Source organism: Periplaneta americana, chromosome 9, assembly GCF_040183065.1.
Source record: "Periplaneta americana isolate PAMFEO1 chromosome 9, P.americana_PAMFEO1_priV1, whole genome shotgun sequence".
Lineage (NCBI taxonomy): Eukaryota > Metazoa > Arthropoda > Insecta > Blattodea > Blattidae > Periplaneta > Periplaneta americana.
Window position 1 is genome coordinate 8,197,689 of NC_091125.1, and position 23,838 is coordinate 8,221,526.

Here is a 23,838-nt window from a genome sequence, read left to right on the forward strand (position 1 = left end):
GAACTTTGATACCTCAATATCATTTTTTTAGTTCCTTACATAACGACACTATTAATTGCTAGGATATTAGCGACGATGGAATTGGTGTCAGCGAGATGATATTTGGCAACATCACGCAGAGGATTCGCAATATATTACCTGACATTCGCATTACGGTTGAGTTAAACCTCGAAAAAAACCCAACCAGGTAATCAGAAATTTTGAATTTACTTAATAGGCCTACTTATCACACTGACAAGATCCAGAACGCTAAATGGATTGAAGTATGGAATGTGCAATTTGTCGTTGTTATGGAAGCTTGTAACAAATTTGAAGATATACCGCACGGTTTTCTTCAGAATGCTACTCATTCCTTAGAAGAGAATTGACTAATGTTAAAGATACAGCAAAAAAATGGAGAGCATATCTGTGAATTTTGAAATGAGTTATTACTTTAATAAACCCCATTCTCTTATGAACAAAATGGTGTAATTACTCGTAATTTTCTATAAACTTACTTCTTAATAAATGTAATAGACTTTCAAACCTTTCTTGAATCTTGAAAAACCTATATTTTAGAGGAAAAGAACCTAGTACCAATTTCGAGCACAAGTTTTTTCTACAGTTGCAGTCTACTCAATCGAAGAGCGGAATGAGTACTCAGGATAGCAGTCGAGAACAATACGCATTTACACAATGGCATAATCCACCAGACATTGTACGTAGGCTATTTGTGTGCATATATTCAACAGGAATAAAATTTCATAATCAATTCTTACAACAGGTTGGCCTAATAATTGATGTAAACAAGAAGAGAAGTTACATCATATCTTAATCGGACAAAATTTTAACTGAAAAAGTCATTATACAATTTTTTATTCATAGAGCATTTTAAAATATTATCACATCTAATTGCGCTTTAATGAAAAAGAAGTTAAAAATTACATAAGTTTTTAATATCAAGGGTGTAGCAAAAAAGTGGGCAAAATTTCAAGTATAGACTTCTGATCTGTATTATAGAAGAAAAAAATGTTTATTATCAACATGGGTCCCAACATGCTTTGTTTCTGAGTAGGGCTTGCAAGTAAGAGTCATGCATTCCAGTACGTTTGTTTTCTGTAACTATTTTTATGCACTCTGTTTACATTTCTTTTCCTTCAAAATCCACTCTTGCCTGAATACAAGCCGCAGCTAGATGTTTCTTCAAGATCCGAATATGTTCCCAGTTTGCTCGCATAATTTTTATTGTCTGACTTACTTTCTTACTTACTTACTTATTTATGGCTTTTAAGGAACTTGGAAGTTCATTGCCGCCCTCACATAAGCCCGTCCCTATCCTGAGCAAAATCAATCCAGTCCCTACCATCATATCCCACCTCCGTCAAATCAATTTTAATATTATCCTCCCATCTACGTCTCGGCCTCCCCAAAGGTATTTTTTCCCTCCGGCCTCCCAACTAACACTCTATATGCATTTCTGTATTCACTCATATGTGCTACATGCCCTGACCATCTCAAACGTCTGGATTTAATGTTCCTAATTATGTCAGGTGAAGAATACAATGCGTGCAGTTCTGCGTTGTGCAACTTTCTCCATTCTCCTGTAACTTCATCCCTCTTAGTTCCAAAAATTTTTCTAAGAACCGTCTTCTCAAACACCCTTAATCTCTGTTTCTCTCTCAGAGCGACAATCCAAGTTTCACAACCATACAGAACAACCGGTAATATAATTGTTTTATAAATTCTAACTTTCACATTTTTTGACAGCAGACTAGATGACAAAAGCTTCTCAACCGAATAATAACAGGCATTTCCCATATTTATTTTGCGTTTAATTTCCTCTTGAGTGTCATTTATATTTGTTAATGTTGCTCCATGATATATGAATTTATCCACCTCTTCGAAGGATAAATCTTCAATTTTTATAGTTCTATTTGGTACAATATTCTGGTCACGAGACATAATCATATACTTTGTCTTTTCGGGATTTATTTCCAAACCTATCGCTTTACTTGCTTCAAGTAAAATTTCCGTGTTTTCCCTAATTGTTTACGGATTTTCTCCTAACATATTCACGTCTTCCGCATAGACAAGAAGCTGATGTAACCCATTCAATTCCAAACCCTCTGTGTTATCCTGAACTTTCCTAATGGCAGATTCTAGAGCGAAGTTAAAAAGCAAAGGTGATAGTGCATCTCCTTGCTTTAGCCAGCAGTGAATTGGAAAAGCATCAGATAGAACGTGGCCTGTACGGATTGTACTGTAAGGTTCAATAAGATACATTTTAATTAATCGAACTGGTTTCTTGGGAATACCAAATTCAATAAAAATATTATATAAAACTTCTCTCTTAACCGAATGATATGCCTTTTTTAAATCTATGAATAACTAATGTACTGTACCCGTATACTCCCATTTTTCTCCAATAGGCTGATCTGTCGAATACAAAAGATCTGGTGAATAGTCGATCTATTAGCCTATTACTGATGATCCCCAATAGCTTCATCTACGTACGGAGTTAATCTTCTCAAAAGAATATTGGACAAAATTTTGTACGACGTCAACAAAAGTGATATTCCTCGAAAGTTACCACAGTTAGTTTTGTGCCCCTTCTTAAAAAATAAGACTTAGGTACAATTGCGGACTACTTCCTTTGTTCGAGTACAATTTCCTTTTCCCAAATAGCATGTACAAGTTTATAAATTTTGCTAAAGAATACGCTTCCACCCTCTTGTATTAATTCTGCTGGAATTTGATCGATACCTGGAGACTTGTACTTTTTCAGATTTTCTATCGCAATTTCAACTTCAGAAAGTGTGGGTTCGGGTATAAATGGCTCAGCAGTGTGTATTTGAATTTCGTCCCGATCATTTGTATTTGGCCTATGTACATTTAGTAGTTGCCGAAAATAGTTTTTCCATCTGTTCAGGATTGAATGAGATCTGCAAGCAAGCAAATCTAGTGGAATGAAGTTAGTTTAACAAGTCTTATTGTCTGACAGCCTTGCAAAATTCACTGACGGAGAGTTCCTTCATTATTTACAGGAGTTGAACACATGAACCACTGTAATAGTGCCCCCACAGAAAGAAGTGCAATAGACTAGATCTGGTGAGCGTGGAGGCCAAGCATGTTCGGATTTGGATGAGATGATGAGCTGCGGCCTGTATTCAAGCAAAACGTGAACATTTTCAACAGTTGACCTAAGGAAATGTAAATAACATGCATCATAATAAATCCAGAAAACAAACGTACTGGAGTGCACTCTGACCATATTTACAAGTCTACTCAGAAACCAAACATTTCCGGACCCATGGTGATGCAACTTTTTTTTTCGTTAAACACTTGGGTTCAAACATAGGTATTGTATCCATGCCTTTGGTTTTGTGTTTGTGACAATATGATCTGAAATTTGTGTTATTTTTATGTATAAAATTTATTGACACGTTTATATAAAGTTATGTACGAGTACTTTCAAGAGTTCAAACTTTTTAAACAATTTTTGCGTAGGATAAGCAATTGTTTTTAGACATAGCCTATTTCAATTGTATGTATGTATGTATGTATGTATGTATGTATGTATGTATGTATGTATGTATGTATGTATGTGTGTATGTATGTATGTATGTATGTATGTATGTATGTATGTATGTATGTATGTATGTATGTATGTATGAATTTATTTACACTGTAAGTGGGCAAACACCCTGTGGCAGTGGTAACTTAAATAGCCTACACATAATAAAAATTAATACACAATACAAGTAATATACCATCATAACAAAATACACAATAATTACAATTGATAATAGTACATAAAATAAGCAAATTAATAAGTGAAATTAATTTTCCATTACCACCTACATATGTATAGGCCCTACAAAGGTTTCACATTGGTACTAATACTCTTTCTCTTCCCTCTCATCTCACTCACTGTACTGGCACTACGACACATTTCACTTACACTAGAACACATTTTACTAACACTATAGAACACATTTAATTCACATTGTAGAACGCATTGTTCTTCTATGTAATAAATCTAGTGGAATGAAGTTAGTTTTACAAGTACTATCCCTTCCTAATATCCCATATTTAGATACAAACCTCATTTTAATAAAGTACTCTTACTTTTGAATAATAATGTATTCTTTTTATTTCAGAAGTTTTTGATGTTACAACAGTGTGTCGATATGGCGTAGAGCCGTCAATGATAAACAGTACGTATCAATGCTTGTGATTTTATTCTGAAGAAAATTTATCTCCGTTGGCTTGTATCAGTTCCAAGAATTTTGTGGTGACGATAACGTTAAAACTGTTACTCTCGATTCATGATCCTTCTTGAGATATCTGAAACTGTGTAATTGCTAATGAAAATAAAATATGTTCAATGGCCATTTTCTAGGAAGAGAGAAAATAATTAATGGACACGAAACAATTCACAATCTGAACTAGAATTTACAGCATTGAGATGGAAGTGATTTTCTGCATACAACTCCTTAACTTACATGTACTTATTTCACCATTTTATGAGCGAACAATTCAGCTCGGCGTTCTGTCTTACAGAACGCATTGAAATCTTCCATCACAATAGCTCGAAATTCTCTTCAAAGTTTCTTCTCGGATAAAATACCGTGATACAAAGATGTAGCTCGAGTACGAACTCTGGGACAACATTTAGGTTTCGAATGTAGCTTATAATGTTCCGTTCTCCTACTAGTAGGATACACACCTTATATGCAGGAATTCACTTTGGAGAACTTATGCCATAATATGAAAGTTCGAATCCATAGACTATGGGTTCCGTCTTAAGTTGTTCACCTAAAATACCTCTATACTTAGTGAAAATGCTGTGGCGTTGTTTATTAACACTCTGTGTAATACAGTAAAAATGTGTATCCATTTGATAGCAGTATTACAGCGAGTTTGTTAATATTGTTACTTCTCCACTACATGTTGCGTCCTTGCTATTCTGCTACAATTTTATACCAACCATGTGTACAGTAAATTCGATAACATTCTGTACTCTGTTTTCTTAGGCACGTCTACTGTATATAACAACAAACTGTCTATTGAGATCCGAGCAAGGAACAACGCTCTTGGTTTGCCATTGATCGTGCATAATAGCACTCCTATTGGTAAGTACTCTAACTTTTAAGGGGATGACAAATGATGAAAGACCCAAACCACAACTTTTTTTAAAGGCAATAAAAGGAATTTAAAAAATATAAATGAAGACATTTTGAAGTGAAAATAAATAGTACAATGCTTAATTGCAAAGTAGTAACCACAGAATCACATAAAATATATAAAAATGTCCCTTATACTTAGAGCTACTTACTTACAAATGGCTTTTAGAGAACCCGAAGGTTCATTGCCGCCTTCACATAAGCCCACCATCGCACAGTGTGCAATATTCCCAATCTAGCTGGACAAAATTAATTTCTCACTTTCCTTTGGTCAGATTTCGATGAAACTTTATATTCAAGTTTATATCAACCATAGAAAGATGTGTTTTAATTTTGATTTAAATCGGGTGATTAAATCAACCGTTTCACATAAGGGTGGGAACAATATATTTGTTTTTAATAAACATATTACACTGAAAATAAGTTCTAGGTATGAAATATTTGCCCACTGTAGAATTTAATGTTTAATGGGAAAATTATATTTATAAATTCCCTTAAATAAGAGTGAAAATATATTTTTTTTCCACAGGATACATTGTAAGCCTAATTAAAATTAATATGTGTATTAAATATTAAAATATTTGAAGTGTTGTAACAGGACAAACTATATTTTGAACCACTTCACTTAAAGAAATAATTGATTTTAATTTATCTATTTACTTTGACCCAATGCCAGGAACATTAATATTTGAATCAAATATTTAACTGAAAGTTAATTTACATATTATAACATTATTCTCAGTTTCATAATTTCTTGTAGTGAATTATCTAAGTTTTACTTCACTCAAAGTGATATGGTAAAATAAATAATACACTTTATATCACAAATGTGCGAAATGATTTGAATTTACAACAATTTCTTTAAACAAAAGATTTGTTTTAAATCGGTCATATTATTTTATGCCGTAATGAAGAGTGTATATACAACTGAGACAATAGATCTGCTGTTATTTATCTAGAATAAAAATTATAACACTAATAAAAATATAGGCTAATTTACAGGCGTGCTTTATTCACTATCCGTTTCACTGGAAATATCGCCAGATGCTTATGATGTTGCCGAGCTTCGTACTGGTAGACTGGGCAGTAGCAGTTTAATCACTTCTTGTGGTGATAAGCTTCCACTTTTCTTCACGGGCAGTTTTCTTAATGAAGAAATGAGCGGATCAGATGACACCAGCAACATTGATAAAAGATCTTGATTTGTAGATACTCTTGACTTCTTTCTGGTATGTCCTTCCCTAAACTTTCTCAAATCTTTGTTCCTTGCTTCTTGTGCCTCTTCAGAAAGTTGTCCAATGGGTAATATGCAAGATTTTATTATTTCTGTGCTGTGAACAAAAATTTTGTGAACTGTTACCGGTATGAAATACCAGGGATATAATTCCATATAGAGTGTTTTTGTTTCTGCTGTGTATAATCTGAATGCTACTAAATTTATATCGTAACCACTTGCTATTGTTTCCAAAATCACACAGAATCGTCGTATAAGTTCTTCATTAATTCCAGTAATATCACTACTTTGTTTTGAATTTCTGAAGAATCTTCTTGCAGTATTACCATCATTACTGGTGCCACTACCTGGTTAATTTATTTTTTTCGATCATTTTACAACGCTGTATCAACATCTAGGTTATTTAGCGTCTGAATGAAATTAAGGTGATAATGCCGGTGAAATGAGTCCGGGGTCCAGCACCGAAAGTTATCCAGCATTTGCTCGTATTGGTTTGAGGGAAAACTCCGGAAAAAACCTCAACCAGTTAACTTGCCCCGACCGGGATTCTAACCTGGGCCACCTGGATTCGCGGCCAGACGCGCTAACCGTTACTCCATAGGTGTGGACTACCTGGTTGAGCAAATCTAGTCTTTCAGGTGAAGCTCCCTGTAAAGCAGATTTGAATAATTTCAAGGGAAAAATTGTTCCGGGGCCGGGTATCGATCCCGGGACCTCTGGTTGAACGTACCAGCGCTCTACCACTGAGCTACCCGGGAACTCCACCCGACACCGTCTCAACTTTTCCCTTTATATCCACACAACTCGCGTGGGCTGACGAAACGCCAGAGACCCACAACGAGTGCACACAATCTCTATGTGACTTGGAATTGTGGTTTTCTGTTAACGTACACAGTAACGTATATATTATGCAAATCTAGTCTTTCAGGTGAAGGAAAAGTTGAGACGGTGTCGGGTGGAGTTCCCGGGTAGCTCAGTGGTAGAGCGCTGGTACGTTCAACCAGAGGTCCCGGGATCGATACCCGGCCCCGGAACAATTTTTCCCTTGAAATTATTCATACCTGGTTGAGGTTTGTCAACTATGGGACCCATATCAGTTCTGAATTTTTCTTGTATTACTTTTTTCCTTTCGTTACATACGGATTTGTCCACCGTTTGTTGAGGTTGGATAAAAATGTGTCCAATGTATTTTTAATCTGAACTCCAATGTCATGTGAACAATTTTGTAGGCCTAAAATACTCACACGGTGATTAAAAATTTCCTCATTTCGTGATTCTTTACTGCTTAGCCAAACATGGAATAGTTGCCGCCGCGTTACCGTGTGCGCCGCCACTGAAAACAATTAATTGCTGATAAATGCGCAAGAACGCGCAAACTTTGAAACAAGGATTCAACACTCTAAATGTTGTTTTATTAAATGATAAAAGAATTATCGTAACCGGACGTGACCGGAGATACTAAAACTCCAATTATATTTGGAGAACTTGAAAAAAAAAAATATTTTTTTTCAATTGTAATATTTAAATCCTATTGTAAGAAGAATAATAATTTACAAACTAAAAATTGAAGTATCATTAGTAAGAACATACCTGTCTGAACAGATTCCATGTCTCAGAATACAAATAATAACTATCAGCTGGCACTTTTTCGCTCACACAGTAAGCTACTTTGCCTACGACTGAACCGGAGCGAGAAATGCAAGGAAGAACTCAGAGTTCACACCCTTCTAAAAATAGCTTGCTCCTGATAAAACAGTAAAAGCTATCCGTCACAACATTCTCCAAACATTAAAGAACACGAATTCATATTCATCTATGCCGAACTAAACGAGTCGAAATTTGATTTTTGTCCACCTAGAGTGGGAAAATTGCACACTGTGCATCGGAGCAAGATTAATCCAGTTCCTACCATCTTGTCTCACCTCCGTCAAATTCATTTTAATATTATTCTCCCATCTACGTCCCGATCTCCCAAAGATCTTTTTTCCCTCAAGTCTTCTAATTAAAACTCTACAGGCATATCTGGATTCCCCCATACGTGCTACATACCCTGTCCATATCAATCATCTGGAGTTAATGTTGCTAATTATATTAAGTGAAGAATGGGTATAATGCGTGCAGTTCTGTGTTGTGTAACTTTCTCCATTCTCCTGTGACTTCATCCCTCTTAGCCCCAAATATTTTCCTAAGCACCTTTGCTGTGGTCGCGCCAAAGAATCAATCCCATTCCGAGACTTAGGGTGGTGTTTCGTAACAATCTCTTTTTACGGTGATGGGTTGTTAGTCCTTCGCCTAATCCCCAAGTTGAAGGACTACTTTTAATCAGCTGTCCGCTACTGCTTATTCAATATATTCACAGCTACTCTTCATATTTGGAGGCCGTCCTCACTCTGAACTCCGTCAGTATAAATAAATAAATAAATAAATAAATAAAAAATAAATAAATAAACAAATAAATAATTAAATGAATAAATGAATGAATAAATAAATGAATGAATGAATAAATGAATAAATAAATAAATAAATAAATAAATAAGTAAATAAATAAATAAGTAAATAAATAAGTAAATAAATAAATAAAATAGCCTATATTTGTGCTTAGGGCTGGTATCCTACGACCACCAGCAAGAGCGACGTGAGAAAGCTAGGATATTACACGTTCATTAATTTATCCGGAATCAACCGGCAAGTCTCAATCTATGTGGATCTGAAGGTATCCTTATTGAATGGAAAATGGGATGCGCTTGTTTCCGAGCATTGTGTGCCATCCAAATAAACTTAAAACATCATAAAATTAACGTCGGCCTGGGTAGCGTAGTCGGTACAGCGCTATCCTTCTGTGCTCGAGCTTGCGGATTCGATCCCGGCCCAGGTCGATGGCATTTAAGTGTGCTTAAATGCGACAGGCTCATGCCAGTAGATTTAATGGCATATAAAAGAACTCCTGAGGGGCAAAATTCCTGCACACCGGCGACGATGATATAACCTCGGCAGTTGTAAGCGTCGTTAAATAAATCATAATTTAATTTTTTCATAAAATTAACTGCATTAATTTTATTTTTCAGAATACAATGTCGGCGTTAATGTTGAGCAGTGCACTTTTCCTGTCGAGAGTTGCAAATGGGAAAAGAAAAACTTCGAGGAATCTCCTGCTGATGACTATCAACCTCTGATGCCAAGTAGGAATTTACTCTTTCAGAAGTATCCAATTCGCGATGTTTATCATGACATGAGATTATATGGAGTGATTACAAAAGATATAGAAAATTTCAACAATTTATAGGGTTAGAAAATATGCTTAAGATATAAAAAAATCACCTTACATGAATTTTTACATACATTCTTTAAATTTCTTTTATCAGCTTACAAATGTTCGATATATACTTCCTGCGAAACACTTTCCATTTTGGACCTCGCAATAAGTTTTTCCTAAACAAAACTATTCGGTGCAACATGCCCAGATTATTTTCTCTTGCTCAACTTTTCTATAAAGAAATCATAATAAGTTACAAGAGTTAATAAAAACTATCATCGCTAGAATCATATACTAGGAAACATTAAGATAATAGTCTGCTCAGAAAATCAGATAGGTCTATTCTACAAACTTTGTACTGACATTCGATACATCATAATATGTAAGATACAATGCTTGAGATAAACAGGAACAATGCATTTCAAAAACGATCGTAATCGTGGTAACTGGCAACATTAAAGCACTTTATTATGCAAGCAGAACAATCCACCATTTTTAATCCTACAGTCAAGACGACGTGACAATATTTTAACATGAGATCGTGTCAAGGACAAGATGATTATGTATGCATGTTCGAGATTGGGAGACTGTAAGCTTACACTATACTTAATTTAAGAGACATGATGAGGACCGATAAGCTAATACATTGAATTAGGAATGAGCGGGATCCGTCTATGCTTATCTGCATAACAAATAATAAAGTTATTTGTCACATTTTATTAGAGTTTGTAACCAGATATTATATTATTGTTATTGTATTAAGCTTGTATAGGATTTAACAGTATTAAGCTTTACATAACTACATTTCTTTGGTATTAGTTTGTAATTTCCCATTATGTAGGCTATGTATTCTTCTGATCCGCATTTTGATACATACTTCATTCCGCATTACAGTTGAATTTTCTCCACTCAAGATAACATACTGGAGCCTTTATCACAGATGGTTCAGCAAATTACAATCAGAGCAACATTTTATACTTTATTATTTTAATATTTTATTGTTCACAGCTTATGTAAGCTTTTATCCTATTTCAACCACATTTTAATCACTTTTGAGTCCATAATTGTTTAAATGCAGAGGCTCATAACTTGCTTATTGTTCACATTGTATCACATAACACGTATGTACCAACTCACATTTATATGTAGCCTATTCTTAAGCATAATTTCTGAAGATGGTCCCTCGAGCCGAAAACGTTCAAGCTAATAAAATGTGGTAAATAACTGTATTATTTGTTATGTAGATAAGCATAGACGGATCCCGTTCATTCCTAATTCAATTACTCTATAGTTGCCTGTGAAAAAAGCAAATAATATGGTAAAGTAAATCCATGTGTATGAATTGAAGTTTGAAAGAATATTGAAAATATAAAGTAAAGTATTAACTTAACTTGAAATTAATGAAGTAATTAAATTGAAAGTATAAAATTTAAAGTAAAGCAGACCCCATGTGCGTTAAAATTTAAATGAAAATTAATTAATTCAGTAGCTAATTAAAAATATAAAGTAAAGTAGCCCCTGTAAGAAATGTTTCGATGAAAATTAATTTATGACAGAATAGGCTTAAGTAAAGTAAATGCTATGTCAATGGAAATTAATCAATTAATTTGAAGATAGAAAACAATTATAACTAAAAAAATAATAAAATGATCTGCACGTGGAGAATGAAACCCTCGAACTTTCGACTTAAAGACCAGCATTTTGACCACTAGGCTACCAGTGACAACAATGAATTAAACTCTCTGTAGTGCAGCCTGAATAAATGTTTCATTGAATGCAGTTAGAATCTCCTGACGACTACTGAATGCAAATATTTAAATCATGTTTCATTTCTTGGAATATTTCACCATAAAATATGTCGAGTCACACTTACATTACAAAGGAAATTAATTATTGCTGGCGTCCAATCCTTGCGTCTCGAAATTATGAATCATTTACTTCTTCTTTCTTTGTCAGCAGGAAAATGATACAAATTGTAAACTCCATGCCTACAATTATTTATACAATTTGTAGCCGCACAACCAAACATTGCGTAAAATTAATAATACAGATTAATGTTTAAAACTAAAATGCATCCACATGTCAGATCTTTTACTTTCCGTATTGTTATTTATGCCACACAGACGTCACAACACGTCACGTCACGTCACGTCACGTCACGTCACGTCACGTCACGTCACGTCACGTCACGTCACGTCACGTCACTCGCTTGGGATTCAACATGGCGGATTAGTCTGGTCGGGCACTATAAGTGCTTTAGGTAACATCATTATGTTTCATGACACGCATTTATTCACATACTAGCAGCTCATTGATGTTTTGCATCGGCGCTACTTCTAAATTCATCTACTAGATGGCACATCAGAATGTCATACTCAAAGAAGTTTGTCATACTGTATGTATGCGTAAGATATGGAACAGATTCCTGCAGTTAGCCGCTCCTCAGGTAACGCCAGTGTTGCCAATCGTACGATCTGGATCGTACAATTGGGATAATTTGATATCGTGTATGATCGTACGATCCAACCAGCGAATAGTACGCAAAATGTACGATGCTGTCGACAGAGAGTAAAAAATGTCAAAAAGAGAGAATTTTAAACGTTTATTACAATTTACGACATTTGACTCCAAAGAAATCTACATCCGATGTACTTAAATAAACAGGACGGAAACAGAATTGTGGAAAATTGTGGTACACAATTCCTAAATATGGAGCTTAGTTTTTCTCTCATTAAACAAACTGTAAATGGGCTAGATGTAGGTTCTGACTTTCTGTTCTTGCTGTTGTTGATCCTTCTGAGGGTCCTCCCAAGGTAAGGAGACAACAAAATGTTTAAAAATCATTTTGTACGTTGATTTAATTTTTAACAATTGTTTTCTTATAAGAATTTTAAAAAGTCGATTAAAAACACTTTAGAGGGAGATTACGTAAAATAATCAAAAGGCCTATTTTGTATATAGTGTACTATTCTCCAATCAAAAGTACGGTCATTTGGAACCAAATTGTACGAACCAGTCAAGCCTCAGGGATGGCAACGCTGGGTAACGCATCACAGCATTAGACCCAGTGAAGAAGACAGGAACACACAAAGACACGAAGTTTTAAGCCTACTCAACATAGTATATTATTGTAGTCCCATATGCTGGTGTACGCAGGTGAAAAAAGCCTAATTCTTATTCCATTTAGCACATGTCAAACATGAAGAAAAATAGAGTTTGGACAAAAAACCAGGTAACATAAAGTCAGGAAAATATAGATATTGTATATTACAATGTAGTTAAATTCTGTAAATATTAAGGACATGATGCACTCACAGTATAGCATGGTTTCAATGTAATATGAAATAAATATAGTATTAAATTATAAAATACACTCTTCCAGCAAGTTCATGAAAGTGAGGTTAAAGATATTAAGATTATTGTTACATTATGCATTCATTCATAGTTTTCTGTCAAAGAGCAGGTCCTTTGCTGCAATCCCAGCATTCTCCAATCTTCCCTACTCCAGAGGTCCTCAAACGATGCTCCTTTTCCTATTAAAAGCTTCCTTTGCCATTGCTATCCTCCTTTTGACTTCCTGGCAGCAGCTCATGGTACTGATTATAGTAAACTCCATATATTTGAGGCTATCCACATGTTCTACTGCCTCATTTCGAATTCGCACGTTTACCTTCTCTACTTTTCTTCCAATAACAATGGTCTCGAAAAAAAAGTAAACGTGCGAATTCAAAATTAATATATACGTGTATAGAAATGTTGAAAGTTTTTTAGAAGATTCTCTTGTTAAAATGAAATATACATAAATGCCAGTTTAATTACATGCTACTTAGAACATTTATAAGTTACGTTTTTAATATTTTTTGTCTCTTTTTAAGATAAGAAAGAATCGAGATACCTGTACATCAACAGAAATATGACAAGAAATCTACGTTTCTTTAAGCAATTAGAATTTGACTTCAGTACTACGGACTCTTATGGACATATGGCAATATTGTTACTGGATGCTGCAGGTGATATAGCTTCTTCGGATATGTATTACATACAACTTTTAAATGGCCGTAACGGGCCTTGTCAGCTATTCAAATGCAGTTCCTCAGTAGGATCAACTAAGCAAAATATAATCGGAAGGACGACACGGTTATGTCGATTACAAGATTCTGAGGTAAGAATCACATGATAGCACCAACTGATATTTATGAGTAGGATCATGGTTGTGAAATTTGGACTCTCACTTTGAGAGAGGAACAGATTAAGGGTATTTGAAAATAAGATTCTTGGGAAAATATCTGGGAATAAGAGGGATGAAGTTACAAAAGAATGGAGAAAGCTACAAAACGCAGAACTGCACGCATTGTATTCTTCACCCTACATAATTAGGAAAATTAAATCCAGACGTTTGAGATGGACAGGGCATGTAGCACGTATGGGCGAATCCAGAAATGCATATAGAATGTTAGTTGAGAGGCCGGAGGGAAAAAGACCTTTGTGGAGGCCGAGATGTAGATGGAAGGGTGATATTAAAGTTGATTTGAGGGAGGTGAGATATGATGATAGAGACTGGATTAATCTTGCACAGGATAGGGACCGATGGTCGGCGGCAATGAATCTCCGGATTCCTAAAAAGCTGTGTTGAAGTTTGTTGGAATAACTTCTATCCGAGTGCATTGTAGGTGGGTTAGTAAAAGATCTAAGTCCTTTAAATAACCAAGGGCTGCCAGTAATTAAGTTTATTAATCAATCTTGAAATACAAGGCGTAGTAGCCTACAGGTGATGAAATGAAGATGATGATGATGATGATGATGATGATAATTACTCGTTGCCACGTGAGCCACTCGTCGCTCTTCCCAGCACTTCTGCTGATTGCAGAGCTGTAATAATAATAATAATAATAATAATAATAATAATAATAATAATAATAATAATAATTCTCCAACGATCGCCGCGCCGTTTTATAGGCTCGCGCCAGTGACGCTACGGTGAGACCTTTGAAGTCCGCGTGATTCGCGTCTACTCGATGGCGTTCTCACGCCGTGGCCAGGGCGATGACTTGCCTTTGGACTTTGACAGATAATTCTTTAGTCATTAACCCCAGTACAAACATGACTCAGATTATAAATTTTAGGTCAAGTCTGCACGAGTTATGAAGATAGAATACATTTTAGATTTACAGTATTAATAATGTCACTAAACATTAATTACAATCATACCAATATAATCATACCAATTATAATCATACTGTTACTTTTATTTCAAACAAGAAAGTAACTTTTATTTCAAAACAACAATAATCACTTTCTATAATTTACTTTAAACGCTCCCGTCAACAATGGGATTTCCACTCCACACAGCAACTCAGTATTCGTTATTGCACTCCACAGGCTACAATGACAATTCACTTCGATTATTGAAAACAACAATGTACTGCTAATCTCAACTAATGTTCACAAAGCACTATTTACAAAGCAAAACTCTCAGTTCTCAGTTCACAGTTCGTTTGCCTTGGCTAGTTCTTCTAGCTCAGTCACTCAAGTTCACAGTATCTCGAACCCAAAACCTTCAGAGACAGCCCACTGAACTTCGAACTCAGGTCCCCCAACTGCGGTCCACTTACACTCGTACTCAGGACTTCCGGTGACAGTCCACAGGACGCTCACACAGCTTCGGACACACTCAAGTCGAACTCCGGTCTTGAAGCTGGCTTCACTGCTACCAAAAACTAGCGACGACTGCAACAACTGCTGCTAACTGCTGCAGCTCACTTGCGTCTCTTATTTATAACTAAACCATAGTTTCGGGAAAGTACGATGCTGGAAATTCCTGCAGATGCCGAGAAGATGGCGCCTCTCGACTTCTCTGGATTTCTCCCCTCAGTCGCAGGCGCATTACTTCCCTCTAGAGATGGGTAAAAAATAACACAACAGTTATTTTGGAACTGTTCCGGTCTCGGAACTGTTGCAAAAATGAACAGTAGGTCGGAACCTCCTGTTCCGAAATAACAGTGTTCCGACTCCGAGCTGCTCACTTGCCCAGCTGTTGCGAGCTCGCAGTACCGCGTTACACAAGGTATGTTCCGACTCCCTCGGAACTGTTGCAAAAATGAACAGTAGGTCGGAACCTCCTGAACCTCCTGTTCCGAAATAACAGTGTTCCGACTCCGAGCTGCTCACTCGCCCAGCTGTTGCGGGCTCGCAGTACCGCGTTGCACAAGGTATGTTCCGACTCCGAGATAACAGTCGGAACGTCGGAGCTTGTTCCGATGAACCGACAGCTGCAGTTACACTGTTCTCGTTGTTCTTTATGTTATACTTGGAACTTCGTTGGATGAAGTTGGTACTTGAAACTCTCACGTGGTTGGAGGGGGGCGCATGGAAATTGAAATCCTTGCGGTGGCGCGAACTTTAATATCAACATTTGTAAGACTGGCCAATCATCTGTAATGTTATAGTAAGTATTTAATAATCTGTAATATTCATTCCCGCTTTATGGTTTATTTCACCATTAGTTGACTAATTCTGTTTTATAAACATTCTACAAAGTCATAAAGTACGCATACCATTATTAATTCATTGATCAGCTGATTCTATACAAAGGTTAAAGTCGTAAATGGTAATGAGTGGTTTAGTTACAATGTCTGTATGTCGTTTGTTGAGGTTAAGTCTGACAAGCACAAGTTTTTGTGCTATCTTCTCTGTTATCAAAGAACGACAAAAATGTTGTAGCATTATTTGTTGGAAACTACCCATATAAGTACTGATCTGGAGAGCGAGGTTTAATGCGAAGTTTAAATTACACTTTGGTAAAGATGCGATTCCAACATTTTATTAACCCACTGCCGGGTTTCCAGGTTTCAGTACTGCCAATATATATATTTTTTATTTATGAAATTGTAATATATATTATTATTATTATTATTATTATTATTATTATTATTATTATTATTATTATAACTGTGCATTAAGAAAAGTAAAAATAAAAATTAATGATTTGTTTTTTTTTATTATGTAATAGAGAGAACAGAAATTACATACCATATGTTTTAAATGTTATGTTATTTTTTTTTTTAGTTGGCTACCATGTCTTTATAACTTTATGTACGAAAACAAAGTGCTGTATTCTGTCCTTGTAGTCAACAGCTGTGTAATTACTAACATTAAGCTTTTGAGTTCTGTCCGCATGCACAGAATTTTCCAAAATCGATTCGAATGTGCATTGCAGTGCCATCTATAGATAAGAATGTGTACTATGTCATGCCTATGAGTGCTCCAGTGTGAGCAGCATGGTGAAGAGGGAGGGTACTGTACCGTTCGTTTGAACGACTCAACGACTCCGACTCATCACCACTGGTGACTGTTATTTCGGAACTGTTATTTGGAACATAGTATTTTTTCGGAACCGGAACAGTCGGAACTGTTCCGGGAAAAGAACAACTTCGCCCATCACTACTTCCCTCTCTCTGCGCGGTCGCCGTCTCTCCTCTCCTCTTTACGCCGCGCGCCGCCCCCCAGTGCTCCGTGGAGCTCGTCCAGTCTCCCGTGCGCCCTGCCCTCTTGCGGGACGCGATCGACTCTCGGCTGTCAGAATACTAATTATAATCATATCAATTACGTCCCTCCAGTAAGCGGGCGCTTATCATATCTCTCTTCCTCTAAGAAAGAATGGACCCATGGTTCATTCTTTTAATGAAATCTAGATTGACTTCTCATTCGTTTACCAATAGGTTCTGAATGTTTTGGAGATGATGACTCTGGCGCGTCGGGGAGAGATAAACTTTGTCCTTCAGGCTGAGCTGTAACATGTCCTTAATCCCGCTCTTTGATCTGCTCTAATCTAGCTTGATATCCTGATGGCGTGATGTTTATACTGGTTGTAATCATGTTATGACCCTGTTCCACACATTGTTTAGTAAAACACTAGTCCATAAAATTTTAACGAATTCCTACAATACTTACAATAACAACATACACGACAACATACCACACTGAGTATCACAACTATGGCTGCACTCCATGCACTAGCGGTAACAAAATTCTTCTGGAAAGCAAGCTGCTCTTGGTCCTTAATCATACGTTGGATCTCTTCTACTTTTAAACTGGCTAGTCGCAGCTCGTCTACTGATGACAAGACATTTACTAAAGGTGCTTTTACATTCATATTTTCAAATTTTGACATTTCTTCATCGAATCAACAATCAAAATTAATATTCACTATAATCTGGCTGGGGAAGACCTGTATTCTGAGTTTTAATGGTCTCCTGATCTCTTGGACAAAACGCCGTAAAAATCTCTATTGTGGGTGCAATAAAAACCCATTGATTATTCAAATGAAGTGGTATCCATCAGGCAGGGGTTCCCAACCAGTGTGTCGCGAAACACTGGTGTGTCACGGGGCCCTGTGTAGTGCGTCCCGAAATTTTGGAATTCAAAAATATATTTTATGCTATCCAGAAAGTGTCTTTACAACGCATTTTTTTTATTTGAAATGAAGTCTTTGATCTTCTTCTTCTTCTTCTTCTTCTTCTTCTTCTTCTTCTTCTTCTTCTCCACTTCATGATTTAGGCCACAGCCTGTTCCGGTTTCATAGCAAGTCCTTCAATCTCTTTTGGGTCTTCCAATGTCTCTCGTTCCTTGTGGTCTGTATTCATATGCTACTTTCGGTATTCTAGCCGCGTCCATTCTTTCAACATGTTGTACCCAGTTATTGTGATATTCTTTCATTTTATCGTTTATTGAGAACAAATCTAATTCAGATCTTATATCTTCATTTTTTATTTGATCTAGTCTGGTGCAACCTTTTGTTCTTCTTAAGAATTTCATTTCTGTACTCTGTATTGTTGTTTGATATCGTTTTGTGGTGATCCAAGTCTCACTACCATGTAGTAGAACTGGTACAGCCATTGTTTTATGAAACTTCATTCTTATTTCCTTTCTCGTTTCATTTTTCAAAGTTCTGTTGGTTGTACCGCAAATCATTTGAAATTTATTTAATTTTGTATCGACATAATTTCTTATTTCATTTATATTCACCTCATTACCAAGATATTTAAAGTTGGATACCTGTTCTATTATTTTATTATTTAATACAATTTTTGACTGTATCATCGCTTTTCCCCAAAATGCCATTACTTTGGATTTCTGTATTGAGATTTTGAAATTGTGCGCTTGACATATATTATTTAGTAGGAACAAGGCATATTGTAAGTTATCTTGGGTCTCTTGTATTAGTACTAGATCATCCTCATATAATAGTATATTTAAATTAGTTTCTGTATTTAACTGTATTCCTGGTTTAAAATGTGTTTTCCATTTTTTAATAATTTCGTCAAAATAAAATGTTAAAAAAGAGTAGGTGAAATGCTGCACTCTTGTCTCACACCTTTGTTTATTAAAATTTCTTCTGTTTTTGTTTTACCAGTGTTTATTATTATTTTAGAGTTGTTGTTGTACATGTTTCTCATCACATTTATTATGTGTTGTGGGTAGCCTTTCTCTTCCACTATACTCCATAATTTGTTTCGTTTGAAAGGCGTTATGGAACCATTGCATTTTTCATTATGGAACCGAAATATGTGTGGTTAACTATGTTTTTAATATAATTTTTCTTTGAATTCCACTTAGATCATGAAATTCTTGTTTGGAGAGGTTAAAAACGACAAAATTTCCGTGTAGGGAATAGTAATCATCTCCCCGTCCGCTATAAAATATTCTACACAGAATTCTACCACCTTTTTCTCCAGAAGAAAAGCACTGGATTATTATTATTATTAAACATAAATAAGTGTGTCGTGATATCGTGGGCGTTCAGTAAAGTGTGTCGTCAATCAATAAAGTTTGGGAACCACTGCCATAAGATATGCGTTAATTTAGTAACTCTGAATTCACATCTAGGTGGAATTTCAAGCATAGAAGGATGTAAGAGAGTAGTCTCACAATCTGAGTCTGGCTTATAGGTTGATATAGGTATCTCCTCTTTACATACAAAATGAAATGCGTTTACTTGAAAACAATCTTGCAATTCGTTACTGGTCGTTTTACCGTAATGTTGCCTCAATGCGTCGGCGAAGACGTACTCTTTTACAGTGTTCATAAATACGTGTAGGGATTGTTGCTTAGGAATAGGTAAAGGTAACATCTTATATAATTGATATTGTGTTGCAGATAAAAGTGAAATATTTAAAACATACACTATAAAAATAAGGTAGTGGGTGTGATGAAGTTCTGAAAGAAAGGAAAAGTTGGGTAATTTAGTCCACTTGGTAACGTCACTGTTCATAATAATTCCTTAATTCTCATATTCGTCATGATCTGCGGTTGTAACTTGCCTAACTCTGCATGCACCAATGCGTCAATAACTACCTCAAATGAATGCTGGCTTTCTCCTATTCCCCTAAGAATCAACTTAAACTGCTCATTAATCAAGCTAACTTGATAAAATTCCTCCCGATCCCGTTCCCTGTGATTGTAACTGTGCTATTAAGGTCAGTAATCCCTCTCGTAAAATCTGTTCATTCAAATGTACCTTCTGAATCGTATTATTAACTTTCAAAATCGTTGCCTTAATTACAGTCATCTGCTGTGACGATAAATGTAAAAACTCTCTTTGTGCCTGCTTCAGATCAGTGACGTGCTCATTGTATTCTTTAGCGTCTGATTCTGATAAACTACCAAATAAAACCTCAGGAATGTCTCCTACGAAATTTAATGCTCCTCTCTTCCTACTATTAGCGTTGATAGAATCAGGTTGCATGTATTCAGATATAACATTCTTTAAATTATCAATTTCCTTCGTTTTGCTTCCCATGAATTGGTTAAACCCTGAACATTCGGTTAAATGATACCATTCTGTTTCTTTCACATTCTCACAATATGTTGTCATTCGTTTATAATGCGATTTTGTGTCCTGCCATAGGCTCTTTGCACTTAAGTCAATATATGAAATCACTTACCATTGAGTCGGATAGAAAGATACAATTCCCATGCTGTCGAAATAAATACCTGTCCCCGATTTGATTTGAGTAATCTCTTGACATTGTCCTAATAAGTGTGACCATCCAATTAAAATCAATGCGGTGGTTCACCAATCTCTCATGGACAACTTGTAATGGACAAATATGGTTTCAAATCATCCTTGTGAGCCTCAATATGCCTTCGTTTTCCTACTTCCTGCAAAATCACATTTATTTATTTATTTATTTATTTATTTATTTATTTATTTATTTATTTATTTATTTGAATTCAAATATACAGAATAAAGAAATATAATCACAAAACAAACAAAGAGAAATACAAATAAAATAATACAAGCAATATAAAAGGAAGATACAGTGGTATTAACAAAATTTGAGACCGAATGAGCAGCGCTCGTGCTCGGTCGTAGTTCAGATATAATATTAAAATAAAAAAAATAATAATAATATAAATAAATAAGTAAAAATAAAATAGGAACTAAAATATAATTACAGCGGCAATGGAATTATATAATATAATATTAATACTAGAGAAGAATAATATCGCACGTGAAAAGTAGGACTAATATATATTTCAAAATTATAGAAAACAAATATAATATAGGTTGATTAATTCATACACATAGGCTATAAATTTATTTAATCAAATTGAAGATATTAACACGTTTCTAATTTTCTTGTTATATGTTAGTGGGTTACATGTTAGCAGTTCTGGGTGTAATTTAGTTAAAGCATTGTACAACCGAGGGCCAAAATTTATGCTATGCTTTAGACCAGCAGATGTGAGACATTTAAGTTCTACTAATTTTGAATTAATATTTCGTCTTGTGTCATAATTGTGTGTCTGTAATACAAACTTATTACGATTTTTATGATACAATTTTAACAGCGTATACTTATAAATTTGTTCAATATTAAATACATTAAATTCAGAATAAATTAATTTAGTTGGATAATCGAAACGTTTCTTCAAACAAATTTTAATTATTCGTTTTTGTAGTAAATTTAACGGACTAAGAATAATTTTTGTACTTCCACCCCAAACAATTATACCATATTGAATGATAGACTGAATAATGGCCAAATAAACATTTCGTAGAACTCTAATAGGTAAGTAGCATCGAAGATTAACGAATTTATAAATTGTTTTACGAAGCCTCTTACAAAGATAAGTAATGTGATGAGGCCATTTTAAATTCTGATCAATAATGATACCCAGATATTTGACATACGTGGCTTCTTTCAAAGGTGGACATTTACAACTTTTGGGATCTAAACAATTTTCACTGTGTATTATTAGTCTATATTCATCGTTAAATTTTAAATTTTGAACACTGGCAGCTGTTAACGAAAAAGGAACTAAAGTTGATTTAGATATATTTAAAGAAAGGAAGTTGGAATTAAGCCATTTTTTTAACAATGTTAGCACCTATATTAGCATTTCTATATGCTTCCTGCCAAGAAAAACCACTGAAAATAACTACTGTATCATCCGCATATGAATATATAGATCCATTAAATTTTTCTAAATTTATATTTAGCAGATCATTAACATATATTAGAAATAAAATAGGTCCCAAAATTGTTCCTTGCGGTACACCTATATCAATATATTTGTATTCACTAAATTGATCTTCAATTTTGGTCATTTGCCTTCTGTTACTAAAATATGATTGGAATAATTTTAACACTATACCTCTAAATCCAATAGTAGGGGAAAGGCCCCTATATTGAACCACTTTGCCTTTAACACTAAATTGTGGCAATAATCTCACAACAAAGTCATCAGGAAAATTTGCATTACATTTGCAGACTCTTCGGCTATACATAGCCTCAACACAATTGCTAATTAATGTTGTCATTATTTAAAAAAAAAAGAAAACTGAGAAGGTGCGAAATGGTCCAAATTAGGAACATGGTCCTTAAATTGGACCAGCCTTATCTTAAAATGAACCACATCATTTTAAATTCAGAAACATTTTTATTAATATAAAATATAAATATTTTTGTCCTATACTTAAAGAAATTATTTAATTAACAACAAAAGTACAGAGAAGTTTGTGATTATAATGTCAATTTCCTTGAAAACTAGAGTTTTTAGATAGTAATAAAAAACACTTTCTTTATAGAACATGAATTACAAATATAGGGCTTTCATTGTTATATAAAAGAGTCCATTATCCAAAGTCTTCACAGTAACACACTTTCTGTTTAGCACTAACGTTTGCACATTTTTAGTGAAGCCATATCCTATATTTCATACACTTGATCATATCCATCATTTCCGACAATTCACAAATTTTGCAGTACCAATTCTTGTCTTCATTTCCTGGTTGACCATATTGGAGCTTTCTCTTTAACGGTTTATTTCTTGGTGTCGATGTAGGCCTACCTGCTACTTTCTTGTTTGTTTTCCTACAACTCATTCTTGTGTGAACTGCTTGTGACGATTTCAACTGACGTGGTTTTTTGTTTCCTTGATGTGGTAAGTTCAGGAATAGGAGCTATTTCAGCAAACAGTGTTAGGCCTACGCCTGGTCATGTTTGGAGATTTTTATGGACAGTAAGGATTGACCGTAGAAATGTCTTCAGAAGTGTAAGGCCTGCTAGATTGAAAAGAGGGAAGTGAATTTTGTAAAGATGAGTTTGGAACACTTGTGTTAGGCTCATTCTCATGGTTGACGGCAGTAGGAGTGAAGTCGCTGTTTCTGTCGAGTGGCCAAATTCCAGTTTTCGCAAATCCACTCGTTGCATTTACCACTGCAGCAGCTTTACCATAAGCTTCTCCTATTAAAGCTGACACCTGAACTGAGTTATATTTCGAGATGGGTTACTTCGAAGCCATTTGTCTGCAACCTGATTGTAGTATGATGACAAGGGCTTGAAGAAAGACACGTCACATGGTTGAAGCCTGTGCGTTGTAGTATGTGCCGGCAAAGAAAGCATTACAACACCATGGCCATCAAGTATAAGTAACACTTTGTTATTAGTGCTGGGCTTTACAATGGCGATGACACGTTGTAACCACTTAAGAAATAACTTGCTGGTAATCCATCCACTTTCAGAACATGTGCATATTGCACCTGGTGGTGTACCGGTGTTCAGTTCATCCTTAAATGTCAGCCATTTGAAAATCAACATGGGAAGAACGTAAGTCCTTGTTACACTCATGCAACACACTTAGGTTGTGTTGTTGCCTCTTTCACCACTTGCCAGGTATAT

General features: G+C 35.2%; 1 protein-coding gene across 7 annotated transcripts in view; it reads left to right on the top strand.

Moving 5' to 3' along the window:
• The window catches only part of LOC138705761 (uncharacterized), a 209,753-nt gene that overhangs the window by 10,689 nt on the left and 175,226 nt on the right, over positions 1 to 23,838 (top strand). For 3 of the 7 annotated variants that reach the window (XM_069834382.1, XM_069834384.1, XM_069834385.1), the window contains exons 2-5: positions 4,140 to 4,196; positions 5,016 to 5,114; positions 9,465 to 9,578; positions 13,528 to 13,814. In XM_069834382.1, coding sequence (XP_069690483.1) covers positions 4,140 to 4,196; positions 5,016 to 5,114; positions 9,465 to 9,578; positions 13,528 to 13,814 — 557 coding nt within the window. Of the gene's footprint in view, positions 1 to 3,023; positions 3,338 to 4,139; positions 4,197 to 5,015; positions 5,115 to 9,464; positions 9,579 to 13,527; positions 13,815 to 23,838 lie in introns of those variants that run through there. The other 4 variants (XM_069834383.1, XM_069834386.1, XM_069834387.1 and 1 more) reach the window with 4 other exon arrangements.